The 23853-nt window shown below is 43.5% G+C and overlaps 5 protein-coding genes and 1 long non-coding RNA gene across 12 annotated transcripts in view; all 6 read right to left on the reverse strand.

Moving 5' to 3' along the window:
* Positions 1 to 9794, reverse strand: part of LOC135334819 (CUB and sushi domain-containing protein 3-like) — a 20810-nt gene extending 11016 nt beyond the window's left edge. Inside the window, exons 1-8 of one of the 2 annotated variants that reach the window (XM_064530159.1) lie at positions 9653 to 9794; positions 9419 to 9605; positions 9198 to 9368; positions 8973 to 9149; positions 7743 to 7931; positions 7463 to 7645; positions 7225 to 7407; positions 7008 to 7178 (exon numbers count right to left, since the gene is read on the reverse strand). In XM_064530159.1, the coding sequence (XP_064386229.1) occupies positions 7008 to 7178; positions 7225 to 7407; positions 7463 to 7645; positions 7743 to 7931; positions 8973 to 9149; positions 9198 to 9368; positions 9419 to 9497 (1153 nt within the window). In that variant the 5' untranslated portion in view covers positions 9498 to 9605; positions 9653 to 9794. The remainder of the gene's footprint in view (positions 1 to 7007; positions 7179 to 7224; positions 7408 to 7462; positions 7646 to 7742; positions 7932 to 8972; positions 9150 to 9197; positions 9369 to 9418; positions 9606 to 9652) is intronic. The other variant, XM_064530160.1, reaches the window with a different exon arrangement.
* Positions 1 to 11189, reverse strand: part of LOC135334769 (uncharacterized) — a 41416-nt gene extending 30227 nt beyond the window's left edge. Inside the window, exons 1-3 of one of the 2 annotated variants that reach the window (XM_064530073.1) lie at positions 1169 to 1332; positions 251 to 592; positions 17 to 199 (exon numbers count right to left, since the gene is read on the reverse strand). In XM_064530073.1, the coding sequence (XP_064386143.1) occupies positions 17 to 199; positions 251 to 592; positions 1169 to 1238 (595 nt within the window). In that variant the 5' untranslated portion in view covers positions 1239 to 1332. Of the gene's footprint in view, positions 1 to 16; positions 200 to 250; positions 593 to 1168; positions 1333 to 10867 lie in introns of those variants that run through there. The other variant, XM_064530076.1, reaches the window with a different exon arrangement.
* Positions 1 to 11516, reverse strand: part of LOC135334825 (P-selectin-like) — a 53451-nt gene extending 41935 nt beyond the window's left edge. Inside the window, exon 1 of one of the 3 annotated variants that reach the window (XM_064530171.1) lies at positions 11344 to 11516. In XM_064530171.1, the coding sequence (XP_064386241.1) occupies positions 11344 to 11452 (109 nt within the window). In that variant the 5' untranslated portion in view covers positions 11453 to 11516. The remainder of the gene's footprint in view (positions 1 to 11343) is intronic. The other 2 variants (XM_064530170.1, XM_064530169.1) reach the window with 2 other exon arrangements.
* Positions 4797 to 16776, reverse strand: LOC135334856 (uncharacterized). The gene is made up of 4 exons (XM_064530218.1): positions 16767 to 16776; positions 6306 to 6488; positions 5812 to 6097; positions 4797 to 4937 (listed from the first exon to the last, which is right to left on the reverse strand). Exons 2-3 carry the CDS (start codon positions 6385 to 6387, stop codon positions 5820 to 5822), a joined length of 360 nt encoding a protein of 119 aa, XP_064386288.1. The 5' UTR covers positions 6388 to 6488; positions 16767 to 16776; the 3' UTR covers positions 4797 to 4937; positions 5812 to 5819.
* Positions 11673 to 13580, reverse strand: LOC135334863 (uncharacterized). Of its 2 annotated transcripts, XR_010394378.1 has the most exons (4): positions 13413 to 13580; positions 13092 to 13167; positions 12041 to 13040; positions 11673 to 11989 (listed from the first exon to the last, which is right to left on the reverse strand). It is a non-coding gene; the product is annotated as an uncharacterized LOC135334863 (long non-coding RNA). The 2 variants fall into 2 exon arrangements; XR_010394377.1 differs by having other exon boundaries at positions 13092 to 13580.
* On the reverse strand, positions 14929 to 21910 carry LOC135334789 (sushi, von Willebrand factor type A, EGF and pentraxin domain-containing protein 1-like). 2 transcript variants are annotated; one of them, XM_064530112.1, is made up of 15 exons: positions 21733 to 21910; positions 21254 to 21577; positions 21004 to 21201; positions 20546 to 20737; positions 20314 to 20496; positions 20062 to 20244; positions 19830 to 20012; positions 19586 to 19768; positions 19356 to 19529; positions 18992 to 19171; positions 18769 to 18942; positions 18354 to 18626; positions 17713 to 18235; positions 15289 to 15339; positions 14929 to 15139 (listed from the first exon to the last, which is right to left on the reverse strand). In XM_064530112.1, the coding sequence occupies exons 1-15, from the start codon at positions 21800 to 21802 to the stop codon at positions 14962 to 14964; spliced, it is 3069 nt and encodes a 1022-aa protein (XP_064386182.1). In that variant the 5' UTR covers positions 21803 to 21910; the 3' UTR covers positions 14929 to 14961. The 2 variants fall into 2 exon arrangements, with proteins under 2 accessions (XP_064386182.1, XP_064386181.1); XM_064530111.1 differs by lacking the exons at positions 14929 to 15139; positions 15289 to 15339 and adding an exon at positions 17173 to 17523 and having other exon boundaries at positions 17659 to 18235; positions 21733 to 21908.
* Positions 21911 to 23853: the final 1943 nt, after the last annotated feature.

Raw genomic sequence — 23853 nt, forward strand, 5'->3', positions numbered from 1 at the left:
TACAGTTAGTACTCACATGCACAAGTAACTGTAGGTGGTGATGGAGACCAGGTACCAGCACTAGTGCCATCACTCATACAAGTTATCGGAGTAGCTCCACTGATGGTGTACCCAGTGTCACAGGTGTAGGTGGCCATGTTGGTGGTTGCATTGTACGAAATCATTCCATTAGACAGTGGACTCAGTGTGGGGCAGGGAGCTGTGGGGGTGGGGGTTAGTATTGGACATAGACAATATAGTCAGCACTCACTGAAGGTGACACATCTCCTCAAATTGGGGTCAATGTTAACCCTCACACAGCAGTGTTCTCCATCAGGACTGAAGTGTGTGGGACCACGATGCAGAACAATGGCAACTCCAGGAACACCAGTGATGAGCAGTTCGTCCCCAACTGCAGCTGTGTTGGCATTGTTCGGGATGCCTATGGGCACACCACTCCCATCAGGGAGCTGCCACACTACACCACTAGGGTCTAAGGTGTAGCAATACCAGGCTGGTGGATTAGTACCAATTCTTGGTCCAAAATCAGAGAACGAGATGATCTCTCCAGTGTGGTCAGTGCTACCAGGCTCATTGGGTGATGCAAGTCGAACTGTATGCCATTAATGTAATAATTGATGCTCTGATACCAAATCTATATACTAGTTTCATTGACTAGAATAAGATTTAGAGGACCAGTAAACAAATATAGAGCAAACCTATAGATTTGCAGTATTTGATGTAATAATTGGATGCTCTGGTACCAAATGTATAATACTAGTTTTATGTACTAGCTCTTGATTACACCAGTAGCAATTTACTATAGTTTGCATAATACCAGTGGCGGATCCAGTGCAGGGCACAAGGGGCACGTGCCCCCCCTTTCTGACCAGCTCGAATAAAACTAGCTCACAAAGTGGGTGTGGCTTAGAGCAGCAATCAATTATTGCAGCATGCAGACGATCTCTAGTTGTAGACTTTTGAAGCTGAAGAGCAAGATGATTCCATCCATTTCTGCTATCTCTTGCTACTATGTATGTCATACTGTCATCAATTAATCCATGATCTGAAAAGCTACACTGGCTGGGCTTAAGTGTTGACCTTTTTTTAATACAAACTGCCCCCCCTTTTCAGGATCCGCCCCTGAATACAGCACAACTATAAGTTGCTGCACTGCATATCAACTCACTCAAAGGTTGTCCATACACAAGAGAAACACTTCCCAGCAGACAGCAGAGAAATAACCTTGAGGGGAACATTCTCCTTAGTCCTGTAGCCAATAGCGCTATAGCGTAGATAGTAAAGGATCACGTTCACCAATGTTTTCAACAGAGTCTGGATGGCACAATCCCACTTATGATTTTTAATGTTATTCATTGCTAGTCAAAAGGTCAGTTTGCTGTTTTTATTTACTGATTCAACCCTAGCCTCGATCCCAGGCCGCTCTTCCTCGTAGGCCTTGTGAAGGAGGCTAATTCACTCCGTATCCTACAGCCTAGGTGATTTCCAGTGAATATGAGCCATATTTTACTTCCCCCAGAGAAGTATGGAATATGGCTCATATTTTTACTTCCTACAAGCACTATTAAACTTTTGAATTATCTTGACAATTTGTACACAGTAAAATAGCAATACAGCACTCAAAAAATGTTTGTAGACTATGTTTTGTGCTATTGTCATATTGACCTGAGCTAGCTAGCAGTCTAAGTTACTTATTACATGTTCATGAGGCTTGAAACACTGCAGTTCAATCCTTGCTCTGTGTTTCTAGTCAAGGCTGTCTACCACTGAACAGTGTTATTCTATAGAACTGCAAGGTTCCAGTTAGTGTGTGTAGTGTCATCTCCCTCCATTGTATCCAGGGAACAGGTCCAATAGTACTGCCTGTAAGGACTTGTTGACTGTCATGGCATAGTCCTTGCCCAGGTCATGACGACAGTTGGGGCAGCTGAAACAGTGTTCTGGAAAATTGCCAACAATTGATCATGAGCATGCCACCTGAAAGGGCTCGCTCTAAGCTTTTAAAAAATCATAAAATAACTGAGTGAATCGGATAATTAGAACTTTAAGTTACGGCGACTGATTCGATCCAATGATGTGTATACCTGTTCATGGCTGTGAGCTTCTGGTCCATCGACAGCTGTTAGGCTGTCCGCTTGTTGCCCGAGAGGTCGCGACCTCCACTCCCAGAGTACGTGAACTCCTCACCATTATCCTGGTCATCATTGTATCCCCTAACACGATGGAGTAGGCGCCGTCATCCTCGCGACCATGGATACCAGCAACGTGTGGACGGTGGACACCACTCTCACTCACCTACACAGCAAGAGAGAGAGCTAGAGCATTGTACCGTTATAGAGTTATTTTCTAAATTTTCCTATTTTTTCGTATTATAGAAATGCGTAATAGGTTTTACATCACCATTCTGAGCTGTACGAATATTTAGAATATGAAATTAGTGGTTCATACAACAATTATATAATTATTATGGAATATTAAAAGCATAGTTACTAGTAGCCTCGATTCCAGGCCGCTCTTCCTCGAAGAGAGGCCTGGTATCGACTGCTTGCGCATGCGCTAACCATTAGCCAGATACCGGCTAACACAGGATAACAACGTGTATGCTCAGTAAAACAAAGACGTCACAACGAACGGAAGTGGATTGAAGGAAGTAGATAGAAAGTTCGATTGAAGGTTTCTAGCCCATCTCTGAGAAAGAGCTGATAGCTACCCGTAGCCTGCTATGCTAACAAAAGACCCACAGCCTGCAACAGTGTGGATGACAATCGTCTGAAGGGAGTGAAAGCTGACAATAGCCTAATGGACAGGCCACGCCCATCTAATACTAACTTTGGTGAAAGTCTACTATACTGCTACTGGCTCTATCAGAAAGAAAATAGTTGTGCATAGCTGTACGACAAAACTACAGCTTTGTCTCTAGCTAGCTAGCTAGCTGGCTAAATAGCTCTGTGTATGACTTCAATACTTTGTCAGAATATTTTCGTGATAAATTCAGTATTATAGGACATTTTACGGGAACAAATATCCAATAATGTTGCGCATGCGCAAGCAGTTAGTAGCAGGCCTTCTCTTCAGGGGAGGCTAGTGAAGGAGGCTAAGTTACTAGCCTCGATCCCAGGCCGAGTTTTCGCTTTTATAACGGTTAGGCGAACAACTGGGCCTGGTACTAGTTGTCTGCGCATGCGTCAAATTTTCATTGTATATTTGTGGTCGGCAAAAATATTTAATAAATCAATAATAGAAATTTGTACACAGAAAATGCACAGAGTGAGTACACAAAAGATGCACATAGGGAGCTGCTTCACAAAGGCCTGGGGAGTTGCCAGTTGTGCTGCAGCACAATTACAGTGACCCAGGGCAACTTCAGGATGATTGAATGCCTTCAAATTACGTTTCAAAAAGATTTAGCAGGCTGCTGGACTTCTCTGATTCTAGGCCCCAACTCGTAACTCATTGCTTGAGAAAACGTAGATTCTCTTGATGTCTCTGAGCTACCCAGCAACGCTCGAATGAGCAGGTCATACTCCAGTCCTGTGTTCAAAAATATGCTTTAATGTCAAATGTCTATCGTTCACTGGTATATATATATAGTGGTTGACATGGGAACAGCAGGACAGGTGTTCGTACAGTGGCTCTGCATGTATGGGGAATGGGAATGGGAACAATATGTCTATAAAATGCTCTCACCTGTTTCTGGTGTGAGGAATCCGTGCCGTATCATAAACTTGAGACACACAAGAGCACTGTTGGGTTTGAAGTGGCCATTGAATAGCTATACATGCATAGCCACAGCAATAGCCACATTGACAATCAAGGACACCAGCAAGTAAAAAGATACCTTTCATATGACATGTTTTGTGAGCACACTGAATAATTAATTTCAGCCGCAAATTCTTGTAATTATGAACATTGATCAAAGCTAACAGGAAATGAACGGATGATTTTTGCCTATAATTTAATTTAATTTAGATCTAACAACTTGCTAAATAACATGAAACAGTGACACATTGACAAACTAGACAGCTGTGTTTTTATAGTGTCTACTTGTTCTCTGTGTTGAAGTCAGTGGGTGCATAAGCTGCACAGGCTGAGAGCTGGTAGTCTGCAGGAGGAGGGGGGCGTGGCTGGTCCACCACCTCATAGGTAGCCTCCTCTTGTAGTCTGCTCAACCCCTCGTAATCATGGGAGGGGAGATGACTCATCACCACTGGGGGTAATCTGCACACGAAATAGAAGAATGGAATCCATTAACAGAGACTACATGAAAAATAAATATTAAGCACATAACAAAAGCTCTCTACAATCATACCGGTACACGTAGTTATGACAGCTACTTCCTTCACACACTAACACTCACTGTGTTGGTTGGCTGCCTGTCTTCTCATCACTCATGTCCTTGGATCCATACCTCTGTTGCCTTAGTAACAACAGCACCACTATTACAATCAGTACTAGCACAGCAATAGCCAAGACTCCAGCAACCACCCAACCAGCCACTGTCAATGGACCAACATTGACCACTACACTCTCTGTGGGTGAGGTAGTAGCAGTTGTCCGATTAGTGATGTCCTCAGGGCACTCTGGACTATTGAGGTTAGCAATGACAATCGGACAACTGTTAGTCACACTGAGGCCTGCACTCTGCACCACAACGATTGGATCATTCTCAACCCACTGTTTCATTAGCCTAGACAGTTGTATGGTGGATACACTCTCTGTTCCAGTGACCACAGGTCTGTAGGTCACATGACTAGAGGACCCTTCAAAACAATTGATAAACTCGTCAGTGAGAAGGGAGGGGCTGAACCCACAAGCACACAATCCTTCAACACCTTGAGATAATCTGGTAGTGATGCCACTGGCTTTGGTAGTTCTTCCTGACTCAATGTACACCTCACAGTTTGTTATTCCATCCAGACGAAGTTGAATGTTGAGTGCTATAAAACAAAAATAAACTGTTACCAAAAAAACGAGTGTTGCAAGCGTGCGCTTGCTAATGCCTCTCGCCATGTTATGCTTTCGCTCAAAAAGTATTAGTGTTATAGTAGTTTCTATAATGAATTTTATATTAAAGATCTGTAGTTCAATGTATATAATATCTAAGAAGAAAAGACCTGTGTACATGCATATTGTTATCTATATTTTGTTATATGGTAGTGTTTTGTGGCTTACCAGGCCCTCAAGAAAAATATGATTCTGCCAGGAGGATATCTGGATCTGGATCTTGGATATTATTTTCTCACACATGGGGAATGAGCGCGCATGCGCATTACATCCAAAGGAATAATTAAAGGGTGTGTCCAAAGAGATCAATTTCACAAGCATAAATGGCTACGTACTGCTAGCTAGCTGTTTTAACAGATATTTTCTGAGTCTTGTAGCTAACAAAAAGCTAGCGCTTTAGTGCAAGGCTAACTCATATGTTGAATAGAAAGTTTGTGCGGACAGATGATGCTATGAAAGATTCTGAAGAGACTGCAACAGCCTTCAATGTGAGTCAAACTAGCCATAACTTGGGAAAGAAACTTTAGTTTGCTAATCCACGTATCAAAATCCAAGAGAACGTGGCTAGAAGCCTATAGAAGCTGTTAGCTTTCGTCGCATTGCAACCGTTGAGCAGTTACAGCTGGAACAGACACACAGACACACACACACACACACACAGTCAGCTTTACCATATCCCTCGTGCGGCTACGCCTCGAGGTATAATGATGTGAATCTGTATCAACACTAGCTATAGTTACACGATCTTTAGTAAGGTTTTACTTTCATGTATGCTTTCAGTGGAATTGTAAAGGTTTTCCAACTTACTCCTGAACTCAATGGCTGAACTCAATGGTGTAGTGAGCAGCTACAGTGTGTTCCCCCTCAAGCTGACTGGAGGTGAGGATGACCTGACAGCTGTACTGACCAGCGTCTGACAAGTAGAGAGTGTCAAAGTTGAGGGTTGCTGTGTTGGTCATGAGTGACCCTCCTTCCCTCGTCCACTGGTAGGAGAGGGTGGGTTGTAGAGAGGCCCCTCCACTCAGGGAACAAGTGAGGGAGAAACTCTGACCAGCCATTGGAACACCACTGGGGATGATCACCACTTGTATGGCTGGATGGAAGAGAGTGGGCGTAAACAAAACAATGGTTAATATCTTTCACTATGACAGAATAAACAAATTAAAGCTGCTACAATAACAGTTTGGTAGCAATTAACTTGGTGATTTTAGCAAGTCACCACAGGGAGAATCGAGATACACAACAAAATGGTTGCAGTTTCTTGTAATGTTTTTCCTATAAAGACATGTGTGAGAACTGACTTTGACAGAATGGTTCAGCTCCACTCCAGTTACGGTCTGATTGACATGTTCTCATATTGTCTCCACGTAGCAAAGACCCCATCCCACAAGAATAAGTGGCAGTACTCTCATCAGTGCGTGGAGGAGAGGTCGATGAATAAGCAATGACTCCATTAGTGATGCTGGGTAGGTCCTCACATGTTCCTGTAAGGAAACCATAATTATAGGAACTTTAATTGAAGATAATAGCTTACCAATACATGTTAGTATTGATCCACTCCACATTCCTCCACTAGCACTGTTAGTACATGTCCTGGTAGCATCACCAGAGAGCACAAACGTGGCACTACAGGAGTGGGTAGCCACAGTACCCACTGGACTAGGTGAGGTGTCCACGGTGTAAGTGATGTCACCATTTGATAGAGTGAGAGCAGGACAGCTTGCTGTAAGAGAAGTCATGTACACTAAAGGGACAAGCAATAAAGGAAGATACCTTCACAGACAATGTCTCCTCCACTCCAGGTAGTGTCTGATTGACATGTTTTTGTTCTGGGACCAAAGATATCGTACCCAGTGCCACAGGTGTAGGTGGCCACTGTCCCCGCTGGTCTTGGGGAGAACATCGTATCATAGCTAACCACTCCATTAGAAGGTGAGGGAATCCTGACAAATAGCTGCATGAATACAATATACAGATATGATATTTAAAGATTATTAACTCACGAGAGCATATTGGAGGTGTGCCCCAGAGTCCACTAGCCATACAAGTCAGGGTTGAATTCCCAGATAACACAAAGTTGTCTTGACAAGAATAAGTGACAGTCTGTCCAAATGTTGTCGGAGGGAATGTTCTGGTGCTACTGGCAACCATAAGAGGGACACCACATTCCACAACTGGTGAGAGTAGATTAGCGTAGATTATCATAATTATTGAACTCACTTGGACAAGTAATGCTCATTCCACTCCACTTTCCACTGATCCCACAATCTCTATCAGGTCCACTGGACACTCTGTATCCCTCATCACAGCTGTATGTAGCCACGGCTCCGTCTAGTCTGGGGGTGGTGTCTGGACTGTAGCTGATCACTCCATTGTCTGGTACAGTAAGGATATCACAGATGGCTGTAAAGAAGTATAATTATAGAGATAGCATATAAGGATACAAAACAATCTTTACCTCTACAGGTTGGTGCAGTTCCATCCCATCCACTGTCACTACACGTCCTCATTGAGGTACCAATTAGTTCAAAGCCAGCAGTACAGGTGTAGGTAACCATGGAGCCCTCAGCTCTGGGGATGGTGGTGTCACTGTACACAAGTGGTGCTCCATTGGTTGGTACAGGGAGGTTGGGACAAATCACTGCATACAATAATCAGTGATACGATCAGTATAATGACTGTTACTACATATGAGGAACAGTATTCTCCACAGTAGCATTTTTTTGCCATTCACCAACCTGTACAGGTAGGAGTACCACCAATTAGCGCACTCCACCCAGTGGTAGCACAAGTCCTTGATAGTGTCCCACTGAAGTCATACCCAGTCACACAGCTGTAGGTGGCAGTGGAGTCCATAGCTCTGGGGATGGTGGTGTCACTGTACGTCACTCCTCCATTGGTTGGTACGCCAAGGTTGGGGCAAATCACTAAATGGAAATAAGTGGATCGTTTTCACTATCAACAGCTATAACAACTAGTGTTCAAGCTGGCGCTGTGCTAATGCCTCTCGCCATGTTTTTGCTTTCGCTCAAAAGTATTAGAGTGTTATATTAGTTACTTTCTATAATGAATTTTATATTAAAGTTAGCTTATCTATATAAAGTCACTGAGAAGAAAAAACTTATTTACATGCATCTATTGTTATTATTTATTGTATTATGTGGCTTACCAGGACCTCAAGAAAGAAGAAAATTGATTCTTCCAGGATCTGTAGTTCAGTGTATATAATATCTAAGAAGAAAAGACCTGTGTACATGCATATTGTTATCTATATTGTTATATGGTAGTGTTTTGTGGCTTACCAGGCCCTCAAGACAAAGATGATTCTGCCAGGAGGATCTGGATCTTGGATATTATTTCTCCCACATGGGGAATGAGCGCGCATGCGCATTACATCCATAGGAATAATTAAAGGGTGTGTCCAAAGAGATCAATTTTCACAAAATTAATGGCTGCTGCTAGCTAGCTGTTTTAACAGATATTTTCTGAGTATTGTAGCTAACAAAAAGCTAGCGCTTTAGTGCAAGGCTAACTCATATGTTGAATAGAAAGTTTGTGCGGACAGATGATGCTATGAAAGATTCTGAAGAGACTGCAACAGACTTCAATGTGAGTCAAACTAGCCATAACTCGAGAAAGAAGCTTTAGTTTGCTAATCCACGAATCAAAATCCAAGAGAACGTGGCTAGAAGCCTATAGAAGCTGTTAGCTTTCGTCGCATTGCAACCGTTGAGCAGTTACAGCTGGAACAGACACACACACAGACAGACACACACACACACACACACACACACACACAGTCAGCTTTACCGTATCCCTCGTGTGGCTACGCCTCGAGGCATAATAACTTGTGACACCCAAACAATAAATCTTACTCACGATTACAAATCAGCAGAAAAAATTCACAATTTGTAACTGTGTTCGTTATAAGGTACCATCTATACACTTGACTACTACACGAGGCATACCAGTACAGGTGGGTGCAGTGAGGCTCCACATTGTATTAGCTTGACAAGTCCTGGTCACAGCTCCAACCAGAGTGTATCCAGTGTTACAGGTGTAGGTAGCAGTCATCATGAAGGTGGTTCCAGAGGTTGTGTCCACTGCTCCATTGATGGGGTCAGTGAGGGAACCACAGTTGACAGCTAAACAACAAAAATAAATTTGTATTTGATATTGATGGTCATACTCACGATTACACACAGGTTCTGACCCACTCCAGTCTCCACTAGCTTGACAAGTCCTGGTCTGACCTCCACTACGTGTATAGCCAGTGTTACAGGTGTAGGTAGCAGTGTTTGAGAGGGTGGTCCCTGTTGTAGTGACTCTTCCATTTATAGGATCATCCAATGATCCACAGCTAACTGTAAGGAACAACATTACATGTGTACAATGTGCCTATTAAACTTCTAACCTGTACAAGTTGGACTACCACCATTACTCCACCCACTGACAGTACAGGTCCTTGGTACAGCTCCATGCACTGAATTCATACCCAAAGACACAGCTGTAGGTAACCGTGGAATCCACAGCTCTGGGAATGGTGAGGTCGCTGTAGGTCACCACTCCATTGGCCGGTGGTGGGACGTTGGGGCAAATCACTGAATAGAAATAGCATTTAGTTCTATAACTCAGTTTGAGTACATACGTGTACAAGTGAGGGGTGTTCCACTCCATGATCTATCAGACTGACAGGTCCTAGTGCCTCCACCAGCTAACACGGTGTACCCAGTGACACAGCTCTGTGTAGCCATGGTTCCCTCTAGTACGGGGGATGAGTTTGGATCGTAGACGATGAATCCATTGGTGAGGGTGAGGAGAGGACAGATGGCTGTGGGGGAACACTTGACACCAGTTCACAACACTCATCCCCCTCACCAGTACAGACAGGGTCATCTCCAGTGCTCCATCCACTAGCAGTACACGTCCTCATTATCAGTCCAGTCATCTGGTAGTCAGGGTTACAGGAGTAGGTAGCTGTGCTCTCAAAGGTGGTAGTGGGTGTATCAACCATACCATTGGTGGGGTCAGTGAGGACACCGCAGTCAACAACTGCAGTGTATAAGAATGGGCTCATAAAACAAACAAATAGAGCCTTATAATTTAACGTATACTATCACAAGCTGGTACACTGCCACTCCAGTCTCCATTAGCCCCACAAGTCCTAGTGGTGTCTCCATTCAGATTGTGGCCACTTTTACAAGAGTAGGTAGCTGTGCTCTCAAAGGTGGTAGTGGATAAAGTAATCATTCCATTGGTGGGGTCAGTGAGGGGGCCACAGTCAACAACTGCAGTGTATAATAATAAGCTTTAAAAACAAGAGAATGTGAGTAACTTACGAGTACACGTTGGATTAGTCCCACTCCACACTCCACCAGCCCCACAAGTCCTGGTCATATCACCAGTCACAGTGTATCCAGTGTTACATGTGAAGGTGGCCACGGTGTTCACTGGTCTAGTATTCATGGTCTCCGCATTATAGCCAATCATTCCATTGGTTGGAGCAGGCAAGTCAGAGCAGGTAGTGGTGCTGACTGCACACATTATAATGAAAGCAATTTTACACTCTTGGTCGGTACAGATGGCCAGGACAAAATTTAATGACAATGCTAGAAAAATATTGATAATAGTTACTCTTACGTTCACAAGTGGGTCTCACAGTGCTACTCCACTGCATTGTGACATCATTACAGGTGATGGATGAGATGGTCGTCACAGCGTACCCAGGGTCACAGGTGTAGGTGGCCATGTTGGTGTCTGCATCGTATGAGATCGTTCCATTAGACAGGGGACTCAGTGTGGGGCAGGGAGCTGTGGGGGGTGGGGGTTAGTATTGGACATAGACAATATAGTCAGCACTCACTGAAGGTGACACATCTCCTCTCATTGGTGGCAGTCCTCACACAGCAATGTTCTCCATCAGGACTGAAGTGTGTGAGACCACGATACAGAGCAACGCCATAATTAGGAACATCTCTGATGAACACTTCGTCCTGAACTGCCAACAATCTACTTTCAAATTGCAATGCACTCCCATTGGGGAACAGCCACAATACACTATCAGTGTTTACGGTGAAGCAAAACCAGGGGCGTGGTACACCATTAGCTCCTGATCCAACATCAGAGAATGAGATGATCTCTCCAGTGTGGTCAGTGCCATCACCGAATTCATTGGATGCTGCCAAGTCCAGCTGTATGCCAAAATACAATATTGATGCTCTGATATCAAACCTATAATACTTGTTTCATCTACTATCCAATAGCACAGGTTAGTATTAGCTTAGCCATAATTATAGCTGACTGCATGATAGTATCTATGCATGATCTATATCAACTCACTCAAAGCCTGCTGTCCATACACAAGAGAAGCACTTCCCAGCAGACAGCAGAGAAATAACCTTGAGGGGAACATTCTCATTATTCTTGTAGCCAAGAGTTCATTATTCATCCTATATTAAACTCTTGCTAGGTTAGCTGATATATATTGCTCAAAATTAATTAATTGCATTCTTGCGAATCTGATTGGATTCATACTGAAAGCACACACTTACTAGCCTCGATCCCAGGCCGAGTTTTCGCTTTTATAACGGTTAGGCGAACAACTGGGCCTGGTACTAGTTGTCTGCACATGCGTCAAATTTTCATTGTATATTTGTGGTAGGCAAAAATATTTAATAAATCAATAATAGAAATTTGTACACAGAAAATGCACAGAGTGAGTACACAAAAGATGCACATAGGGAGCTGCTTCACAAAGGCCTGGGGAGTTGCCAGTTGTGCTGCAGCACAATTACAGTGACCCAGGGCAACTTCAGGATGATTGAATGCCTTCAAATTACGTTTCAAAAAGATTTAGCAGGCTGCTGGACTTCTCTGATTCTAGGCCCCAACTCGTAACTCATTGCTTGAGAAAACGTAGATTCTCTTGATGTCTCTGAGCTACCCAGCAACGCTCGAATGAGCAGGTCATACTCCAGTCCTGTGTCTGTGAGTATAGGACAATATTAAAAGAAACCAAAGACGGTTAAACCCTTACCTTAAACTGTCCAGTCTCGTCCGTTAGTATAGCCAAGAGGAGCACTGTTGGGATAGCTGGATATTAGCCATTGCTCCTGTACAGAGAAGTAGACATTTTAAATACGTGTAGATCTATACATATTAAATTTCTCGGTTATAGTGTCATTGTCGACGAGCTGATGATGGCAGCACCAAGTTCTCTAGCTCACACTCTTCACTTGATCCACCATATTAATGATGAAACTATAGTCTACCTACATTCTTGCCAAACATGAACAAGACTTGATAGCATAGCCGGCCATAGGGCCCACACAAAAATATCTGACCTTAACAAGCTTGACAAAGCTTTATACCTCTTCACTTGTTGTTCAGTCTTCAGAATAAGCTTCAGAGAAGAGAGAAGCTTCAGCTAAGAGCCATTCCAATCGATTCCAATAATGATAAAACGGGAACTGACTTCTAGTACACGATAGTACACGAATATAAATGTCACGAAAGTGAACGAGAATATCCATTTGTCAGAATCTGACGAACGACTGACGCATGCGCAGACAACTAGTACCAGGCCCAGTTGTTCGCCTAACCGTTATAAAAGCGAAAACTCGGCCTGGGATCGAGGCTAGGCCTGGTACTAGTTGTCTGTGCATGCGTCAAATTTTCATTGTATATTTGTGGTCGGCAAAAATATTTAATAAATCAATAATCGAATTTGTATACAGAAAATGCACAGAGTGAGTACACAAAAGATGCACACATAGGGAGTACACAAAAGATGCACATAGGGAGCTGCTTCACAAAGGCCTGGCAGTTGCCAGTTGTGCTGCAGCACAATTACAGTGACCCAGGGAAACTTCAGGATGATGAATGCCTTCAAATTACGTTTCAAAAAGATTTAGCAGACTTCTCTGATTCTAGGCCCCAACTCGTAACTCAGTTACATTTTGCTTGAGAAAACGTAGATTCTCTTGATGTCTCTGAGCTACCCAGCAACGCTCGAATGAGCAGGTCATACTCCAGTCCTGTGAGTATAGGACAATATTAAAAGAAACCAAAGACGGTTAAACCCTTACCTCAAACTGTCCAGTCTCGTCCGTTAATATAGCCAAGAGGAGCACTGTTGGGATAGCTGGATATTAGCCATTGCTCCTGTACAGAGAAGTAGACATTCTAAATACGTGTACGTGTAGATCTATACATATTAAATTTCTCGTATTAAACAGGTTAGTGTCATTGTCGACGAGCTGATGATGGCAGCACCAAGTTCTCTAGCTCACACTCTTCACTTGATCCACCATATTAATGATGAAACTATAGTCTACCTACCAGTAGATCTTGCCAAACATGAACAAGACTTGATAGCATAGCCATAGGGCCCACACAAAATATCTGACCTTAACAAGCTTGACAAAGCTTTATACCGCTTCCCTTGTTGTTCAGTCTTCAGAATAAGCTTCAGAGAAGAGAGAAGCTTCAGCTAAGAGCCATTCCAATCGATTCCAATAATGATAAAACGGGAACTGACTTCTAGTACACGATAGTACAAGAATATAAATGTCACAAAAGTGAAGGAGAATATCCATTCGTCAGAATCTGACAAACGACTGACACATGCACAGACAACTAGTACCAGGCCTAGTTGTTTGCCTAACCGTTATAAAAGCGAAAACTAGGCCTGGGATCAAGGCTAACACTATACACAAAGTCATGATAAGGAAGTGTGCACATTAAATTGCAGTTCTATAGAATAACACTGTTCAGTGGTCCCAGTTAGTGTGTGTAGTGTCATCTCCCTCCATTGTATCCAGGGAACAGGTCCAATAGTACTGCCTGTAGGGACTTGTTGACTGTCATGGCATAGTCCTTGCCCAGGTCATGACGACAGTTGGGGCAGCTGTACACATCCACCTTGAAGGAACGACTCAGACACGTCTAGTGTGGGTGTGTGTGTGTGTGTGTGTGGGGGGGGGTAAGTGAGGGACGCAGTGGAATAGTGTACGTACACTTGCATAAGATACTCAAAGCAAAACCATGCAGTTTACTGGATGCACAATAATTATAGAAATTGATGCATTTAATTAATTAAAAAAGGTCTATGAAACTAAAATTATTATGAAGCCACACATATACAATGTGTATGTAAAAGACACAGTACATTAGTGATCTCTAGTGGTCAGTGGTTTCTCTCCACCTTACAGATGATGTGGCTGCAGGTGGTAGTGACGGGCTGGTAGAACACCTCCTGACACACGATGTAGTTGAATGTCTCCTGGATACGACTCAGCAGACCAGCCTTAGGGAGGGAAACAAAGAAACCAAAACATTGTGTACATGCAGTATACAGTGCTACAGTACATGCAGTGCAGTACAATACCTTTACCATCCAGTATTAAAATAAATAGTACAACCAATTTATTTATTGCATTGTGAAGTGCACAAACTCATTCAAAATATGCTTTAATGTCAAATGGTCTGTGTTCACTGGTATAGTGGTTGACATGGGAACAGCAGGACAGGTGTTCGTACAGTGACTCTGCATGTATGGGGAATGGGAATGGTATGTCTATAAAATGCTCTCACCTGTTTCTGGTGTGAGGAATCCGTGCCTAGCATAAACTTGAGACGCACAAGAGCACTGTTGGGTTTGAAGTGGCCATTGAATAGCATAGCCACACAATAGCCACATTGACAATCAAGGACACCAGCAAGGAAACCTTAAAAAGATACCTTTCATATGACATGTTTTGTTAGCGCCATAGTTTATTTTCCAGCCATGCAAATTCTTATATGAACATTCATCAAAGCTATATAACAGGAAATGAATGATCTTAGATCTACAATACATTAATTTTAACAACTTAATAAACAGTGACACATAATTATACAAATTACATGAAACAGTGACACATACATTGACAAACTAGACTGTTTTTTTTATAGTGTCTACTTGTTCTCTGTGTTGAAGTCAGTGGATGCATAAGTTGCACAGGCTGAGAGTTGGTAGTCTGCAGGAGGAGGGGGGCGTGGCTGGTCCACCACCTCGTAGGTAGCCTCCTCTTGTAGTTTGCTCAACCCCTCGTAATCATGGGAGGGGAGATGACTCATCACCACTGGGGGTAGTCTGCACGAAATAGAATAATATATGGAATACATTAACTCACATGCCGGTACATAATTATAATTATTCTAGTATAAGGGCAGAAGGTCTCTATACAACCACACTGGTATGTACAGCTACTTCATTCACAGACCATGCACACTAACACTCACTGTGTTGGTTGGTTGCCTGTCTTCTCATCACTCATGTCCTTGGATCCAGACCTCCGTTGCCTCAACATAACCAGCACTATTACAATCAGTACTAGCACAGCAATGGCCAAGACTCCAGCAATCACCCAACCAGCCACTGCACCAATATTGACCACTACACTCTCTGTGGGTGAGGTAGTAGCTATGGAAGAAGTTGGAGTAGCCACCTGTGTCCGATTAGTGATGTCCTCAGGGCACTCTGGACTGTCTCTGTCAGTGATCACCACAGGGCAAGTGTTTGTCAAACCAAGTCAGGTACTTTGTACGATGATGCTTGAAGTGTCGCTGATCCATCGTTCAATTAAAGAAATCAGTTCCACAGCAGAAACACTCTCTGTTCCAGTCAGCACAGCTCGGTAGGTCACATGACCAGAGGAGCCATCGAAACAATTGATGAACTTGTCAGTGTGAAGACAGGGGCTGAATTAACCCACAAGCACACAATCCTTCAACACCTTGAGATAGTCTGGTAGTGATGCCACTGGCTTTGGCACTTCTTCCTGACTCAATGTACACCTCACAGTTTGTTATTCCACCAAGACGGAGTTGAATGTTGAGTGCTGGATGTAAAGGAATAATAAACTGTTTGTACACCAAAAGAGAATTGATGGATCCAAATTGTTGCACTTTATTTTCACTTGTTATGGCACTTGTTATGGTTTAAGAACAAATGTCAGGACCCCCCCTCCCCCACATGGCCACTTACTCATGAATTCTCCAGTCAGGGAAAAAAGGGAGAATGCACACACTCAAAAGAACAAAAGGCAGATGCTATAATACATGCAGTGGGAGGTTACTTGTACAAAGAGTTCAAACAACATTGCCAGTTTATAAATAGAATTAGAAAAATAACAACATAATGACACTGACATAGATAACACTTACTCATGAACTCAATGGTGTAGTGAGCAGCTACAGTGTGTTCCCCCTCAAGCTGACTGGAGGTGAGGATGACCTGACAGCTGTACTGACCTGCGTCTGACAAGTAGAGAGTGTCAAAGTTGAGGGTTGCTGTGCTGGTCATGAGTGACCCTCCCTCCCTCGTCCACTGGTAGGAGAGGGTGGGTTGTAGAGAGGCCCCTCTACTCAGGGAACAAGTGAGGGAGAAACTCTGACCAGCCATTGGACCACCACTGGGGATGATCACCACTTGTATGGCTGGATGAAAGAGAGTGGGTGTAAACAAAACAATTTGGTATAAATTATATTGCTCAACAGAATACGAATATTTTTCACTATGGCAGAATAAACAAAGCTGCTAGATCTACAATATAACAGCAATTAACTTGGTGATTTTAGCAAGTCACAACAGGGAGAATTGAGATACACAACAAAATGGTTGCAGTTTCTTGTACTGTTTTTGCAATACCTAATAAGGTCCTCACATGTTCCTGTAAGGAAACCATACTTTAATTGAAGATATTAAATATATAGCTTACCAATGCATGTTAACATACAGTCATGCAGTACAACACTATACCATCCTGAATTCAGTACAACCAGCAATTTATTTATTGTTTTGATCACATTGTGAAGTGCACAAACTCATTAAAAATATAGTTGACATGGGAACAGCAGGACAGGTGTTTGCATAATGGCTCTGTAGGGGAATGGGAATGGGAACAATCACTCGGACTGTCTATAAAATGCTCTCACCTGTTTCTGGTGTGGGGAATGCGTGCCGTAGCATAAACTAGAGACACACAAGAGCACTGTTGGGTTTGAAGTGGCCATTGAATAGCTATACATGCATAGCCACACAATAGCCACATTGACAATCAAGGACACCAGCAAGGAAACTTTAAAAATATACCTTTCATATTATATATACAGTGTATGACATGTTTGTTAGCGCCATAGTTTATTTTTCAGCCATGCAAATTCTTATATGAACATTGATCAAAGCAAATGAATGATTTTTGCGTATATAGATCTCGATCTACTAACAACTTGCTAAAATAACAGTGACACGTAGTGACACATTGACAAACTAGACTACATGTGTTATTACATAGTGTCTACTTGTTCTCTGTGTTGCAGTCAGTGGATGCATAAGCTGCACAGGCTGAGAGATGGTAGTCTGCAGGAGGAGGGGGGCGTGGCTGGTCCACCACCTCATAGGTAGCCTCCTCTTGTAGTTTGCTCAACCCCTCGTAATCATGGGAGGGGAGATGACTCATCACCACTGGGGGTAGTCTGCACGAAATAGAAGAATCCAAAATTAACTCACATGTACATAATTATAATTATTCTAGTATAAGGAAGCTCTCTATACAACCACACTGGTATGTACAGCTACTTCATTCACAGACCATGCACACTAACACTCACTCTGTTGGTTGCCTGCTGCCTGTCTTCTCATCACTCATGTCCTTGGATCCAGACCTCCGTAGCCTTAGTAACAACAGCACCACTATTACAATCAGTACTAGCACAGCAATGGCCAAGACTCCAGCAACCACCCCACCAGCCACTGCACCAACATTGACCACTACACTCTCTGTGGGTGAGGTAGTAGCAGTTGTCCGATTAGTGATGTCCTCAGGGCACTCTGGACTATTGAGGTTAGCAATGACAATCGGACAACTGTTAGTCACACTGAGGCCTGCACTCTGCACCACAACGATTGGATCATTCTCAACCCACTGTTCCATTAGCCTAGCCAGTTGTATGGTGGATACACTCTCTGATCCAGTGAGCACAGCTCGGTAGGTCACATGACTAGGGGAGTCATCGAAACAAACAATGAAGGGATTCAAAATGAGGGAAGAGTTGAATCCACAGGCACACTGGCTTTCAATGCCTTGTGTCAGACTATTGGTGATGTCATCTGTTTTCATATCAGCGTCTTGTTCAGTGTACACTCTGCAGTTTGTTATTCCCTCCAGACCAAGTTGAATGTGCAGGCCTGTGGAATGTGGAGTGGTTGGCATAAGCAAATAACAGACTGATGCTAATAGAGCTGTACAAACAATGTAGCCTGGGTACATGTACATTCATGTGAAATTGATCACATGACAACTTACTCCTGAACTCAATGGTGTAGTGAGCAGCTACAGTGTGTTCCCCCTCAAGCTGACTGGAGGTGAGGATGACCTGACAGCTGTACTGACCAGCGTCTGACAAGTAGAGAGTGTCAAAGTTGAGGGTTGCTGTGTTGGTCATGAGTGGCCCTCCCTCCCTCGTCCACTGGTAGGAGAGGGTGGGTTGTAGAGAGGCCCCTCCACTCAGGGAACAAGTGAGGGAGAAACTCTGACCAGCCATTGGACCACCACTGGGGCTGATCACAGCTAGGAGCTCTGTGAACATCATAACAATGTAGTTTCAGTTTAAGCCTGAGTAAACAGATCTAATGGGATGATAGATGACAACAGGTGGACCACATGAATTATAGACTGCTAATGGTAAACATACAATTGATGTTGCTAATAACTTGCGTACGTAAACAGGTTGGAGCATCTGGAGTCCACTGTCCATCACCACCACAAGTCCGAGTGTTTGCTCCAATGAGAGTGTATCCAGTGTTACAGGTGTAGGTAGCAGTCATCATGAAGGTGGTTCCAGAGGATGTGTCCACTGCTCCATTGGCAATAGTCAGAGGTCCACAGTCAACAGCTATATAAAAAAATTGTAACCAATTAGAACGTGTGTTAGTTCAACTAACGATTGCAAACAGGTAGAGATGTACTCCATCCACTGACAGCCACACAATTCCTCATACTAGCACCACTCAGTTCATACCCAGTGTCACAAGAGTAAGTGGCCACTGCTCCGGGTTGTGGAGGATCATCAGAAGGTGAGTAGGTCACCATTCCATTGGAGAGGGGCTCACGAGGACACAGGGCTGTGTGTGGGGGAGATACAGTATGCTGGTTATTTTCGTATGGAAGTTCGTAGTTGGAGCATTAATCTGAAAATTAAAATCGTGCAATTATTCTAAGCTTTATGAATACAATTGGGTAGTTCAAAGAAAATATGAAACCAGTAAAAAATTACCCGCTATACATGTAGTACTTTAATCATCTCACCATCACAAGTTGGTGCATCTCCCCTCCACACTGTATCAGCCTGACATGTTCTGGTGGATGGTCCATTTTGAGTGTATCCAGTGTTACAGGTGTAGGTAGCTATGCCCCCAAAGGTGGTTCCAGGGGATGTACTGACTTGTCCATTATTAATAGTCAGAGGTCCACAGTCAACAGCTGTAAAATAGACAGGAAAAAGATGACATGGACTGTTACAATCCACCACGACTTACCTGTACAAGTTAGTACAGGATTCCACATCCTATTAGCCCCACAGGTAGCAAATCTTGAGAAAACTGTTGGAGATATCCAATATCCAGTGACACAAGTGTAGGTCACTGCTCCTTGGTACACTGTGCTGGTTGGTTCTCCAGGAGATGCATTGTTGCCAGAGGGAGGGTCACCACATGAGACACCTGTATCCGTGCAACGTAACGTACGTTAAGTGTGGAAGAAGTAGAGGTATTTGATACATACGTGAACAAGTTGGTAGAGGTCCCCAGGCCCCACTAGCCAGACAGGTAGCCATTGCTGTGGTGACTCCAGTGGAGGCCTCATACCCACTGACACAGGTGTAGGCCACTGTCCCTTGGTAGGTTGTGGAGGTGGGTGATCCAGGAGACCCATTGTCAATGGTGGGTGGGGAGCCACAATCCACAACTGTATACCATTCACTGCATTTATTAATCAGAATAACAACTTCACTTACCTGTACAAGTTGGTAGAGGTCCCCACATCCCATTAGCCCCACAGGTAGCCGTTGCTGAGAAGGATCCTCGAGAGATCCAATATCCAGGGGTACAGGTGTAGGTCACTGTCCCTTGGTACACTGTGCTGGTGGGTGATCCAGGAGATGCATTGTTGCCAGGGGGAGGGTCACCACATGAGACACCTGTATAGATTAATCATGCAACGTAATGTACGTTACGTGTGTGAAGAAGTAGAGGTATTTGATACATACGTGAACAAGTTGGTAGAGGTCCCCAGGTCCCACTAGCCATACAGCTAGCCATTGCTGTGGTGACTCCAGTGGAGACCTCATACCCACTGACACAGGTGTAGGTCACTGTCCCTTGGTAGGTTGTGGAGGTGGGTGATCCAGGAGATCCATTGTCAATGGTGGTAGGAGAGCCACAATCCACAACTGTGTACCATTCACTGAATTTATCAATCAGAATAGCAACTTCACATACTCTGACAAGTTGGTAGAGGTCCCCAGGTCCCACTAGCCATACAGGTAGCCATTGCTGTGGTGACTCCAGTGGAGACTTCATACCCAGTGTTACAGGTGTAGGTCACGAACCCTCCAAGAGTTGTGCTGGTGGGTGCTCCAGGAGAGCCATTGGTGATGGAGGGAGGTGTCCCCCCACAGTCAATGGATGACACTACAATGATCAATTATGCTTGCATTGCTCAAGTGCAGTTTGCAGTACCGTATTACTAGAATATTTTGCTGGTAAAAAACCTTTGCGAATGAGCCAAATCAGCAGAAAATTTGACCCTTTGTGATTTAACTATTGCATTCTGGCAAGGATCGTGTGTATTTACTAATAGATTTTGCAGATTTTATTGTTGCAAATTAATCAACAATCGAAATGTTTGCAAATGTTTGATGCTCGTGAAACATTCTAGTAATACAGTATATACTCACGTGCGCAAGTAAGTGTAGCTGCTGTTCCAGTCCAGGTACCAGCACTAGTACCATCACTCTGACAAGTCCTCTGTTGGTCTCCACTGGTGATAGTTGGTGCGTATCCAGGGACACAGCCGTAGGTGGCTATGTTGGTGTCTGGGTCGTATGAAATCCTTCCATTAGAGTTAGTGAGGGGACTCAGTGTGGGGCAGGGAGCTGTGTGGGGTGGGGGTTAGTATTGGACATAGACAATATAGTCAGCACTCACTGAAGGTGACACATATCCTCAGTGAATTGTCATTCCTCCTACAGCAGTGTTCTCCATCAGGACTGAAGTGTGTGGGACCACGATGCAGAATAACGGCTCTAGGATTACCAACAGCACTGATGAACAGTTCGTCCCCAGTTGCAGGTCTGTTGAAAACTACAGGCACGTTACCCCCTGGGAACACCCACGTTACAGCACCATTGTTGTTATTGTAGCAATACAAGGCTGGTGGAACACTATTAGCTCCTGGTCCAAAATCAGAGAATGAGATGATCTGTCCAGTGCGGTCAGTGCCAGAGGGGTCACTTGGTAATGCCAGTCGAACTGTATGCCATTAATTGATGCTCTGATAACAAATCTATACTACTAGATTCACCAGTAGCACAAGATTTAATTATAGAACAAACAGCAAACCTATTGACTAGTGAGGTTTGCAGTAGTAAATACAGTAAAGCAGGTTGCACTGCATATCAACTCACTCAAAGTCTGCCCATACACAAGAGAAACACTTCCCAGCAGACAGCAGAGAAATAGAGTTACAGTAGCCATTCTCTAAAAGTTTAGCTAGCTAGCTAGTGTTGATCAATCAGTGACAGAGTGGGCGTCAACCATTAATGGAATTTCACCACGATCACACCAATCCTTGCCTCAGTTTAGCCATAGATCTACGGTTTAGCTTAGAAAAACACTTAATTAATTAAAGTCTTGTATTTTATGTGCACATGTCAATTGAAGTGAAAGATATAATCTTAATTTAAATGACATCATAAGCCATGCAAAATTAATGACTGAGGAGGATTGCACCATGTGTACCCGGTACCTCAGAGTACCCCTAGTAATTTATTATTTTGATGATTTTTGCCTTCAGCAAATTTCAGTTGCTGTTTGTGAACAATAAAACAACTGCTAAAACAGTGACACATACATTGACAAACTAGACTGTGTTGTTATAGTGTCTACTTGTTCTCTGTGTTGCAGTCAGTGGGTGCATAAGCTGCACGGGCTGAGAGCTGGTAGTCTGCAGGAGGAGGGGGGCGTGGCTGGTCCACCACCTCATAGGTAGCCTCCTCTTGTAGTTTGCTCAACCCCTCGTAATCATGGGAGGGGAGATGAATCATCACCACTGGGGGTCGAAATAGAATAATATATGAACTCACATGCATGCCGGTACATAATTATAATTATTCTAGTATAAGGGCAGAAGCTCTCTATACAACCACACTGGTATGTACAGCTATACTTCATTCACAGACCATGCACACTAACACTCACTGTGTTGGTTGGCTGCCTGTCTTCTCATCACTCATGTCCTTAGATCCAGACCTCCGTTGCCTCAACATAACCAGCACAAGCAATATGATCAGTACTAGCACAGCAATTCCAGCAACCACCCCACCAGCCACTGCACCAACATTGACCACTACACTCTTCTCTGTGGGTGTGGTAGTAGCCATAAGAGGAAGTTGAAGTAGCCATCTGCGTCCGATTAGTTATCTCCTCAGGGCACTCTGGACTATTGAGGTTATATAGCAATGACAATCGGACAACTGTTAGTCACACTGAGGCCTGCACTCTGCACCACAACGATTGGATCATTCTCACATTCTCAACCCACTCTTCCATCAGTTGTATGGTGGATACACTCTCATGTTCCAGTGAGCACAGCTCGGTAGGTCACATGACTAGAGGACCCTTCGAAACAATTGATAAACTCGTCAGTGAGAAGGGAGGGGCTGAACCCACAAGCACACAATCCTTCAACACCTTGAGATAGTCTGGTAGTGATGCCACTGGCTTTGGCCATTGTCTCTGTCTCAATGTATACCTCACAGTTTGTTATTCCATCCAGATGAAGTTGAATATTGAGTGCTATAAAACAAAAATAAACTGTTACCAAAAGAGAATTGATGTGAATCTGTATGAACACACTATAGTTACACACGATCTTTAGTAAGGTTTTATATAAATGATTATTTTTACTTTCATGCAGGTATGCTTACATATTTTCAGTGGAATTTTAAAGGCTTTCCAACTTACTCCTGAACTCAATGGTGTAGTGAGCACTCAGGGAACAAGTGAAGGAGAAACTCTGACCAGCCATTGGACCACCACTGGAGCTGATCACAGCTTGTATGCATGGCTGGATGAAAGAGAGTGGGTGTAGACAAAACATAAATTTTGACAGTTTTGCTCAACAGAATACTACTTTTCAATGACAGAATAAACAAAGCTGCTACAATAACAGCAATTAACTTGGTGATTTTAGCAAGTCATCACAGGGAGAATCGAGATACACAGCAAAATGGTTCAGTTTCTTGTACTGTTTTTGCAATACCTATAAAGACATGTGTGAGAACTGACTTTGACAGAATGGCTCAGTCCCACTCCAGTTTTACAGTCTGGTTGACATGTTCTCATATTGTCTCCACGCAGCAAAGACCTCATCTCAGAAGAGTAAGTGGCAGTACTCTCATCAGTACGTGGAGGAGAGGTTGATGAGTAAGCAATGACTCCATTAGTGATGCTGGGTAGGTCCTCACATGTTCCTGTAAGGAAACCATAATTATAGGAACTTAAATTGAAGATAATAGCTAACCAAT

Source organism: Halichondria panicea, chromosome 4, assembly GCF_963675165.1.
Source record: "Halichondria panicea chromosome 4, odHalPani1.1, whole genome shotgun sequence".
NCBI classification, from domain to species: Eukaryota; Metazoa; Porifera; class Demospongiae; order Suberitida; family Halichondriidae; genus Halichondria; species Halichondria panicea.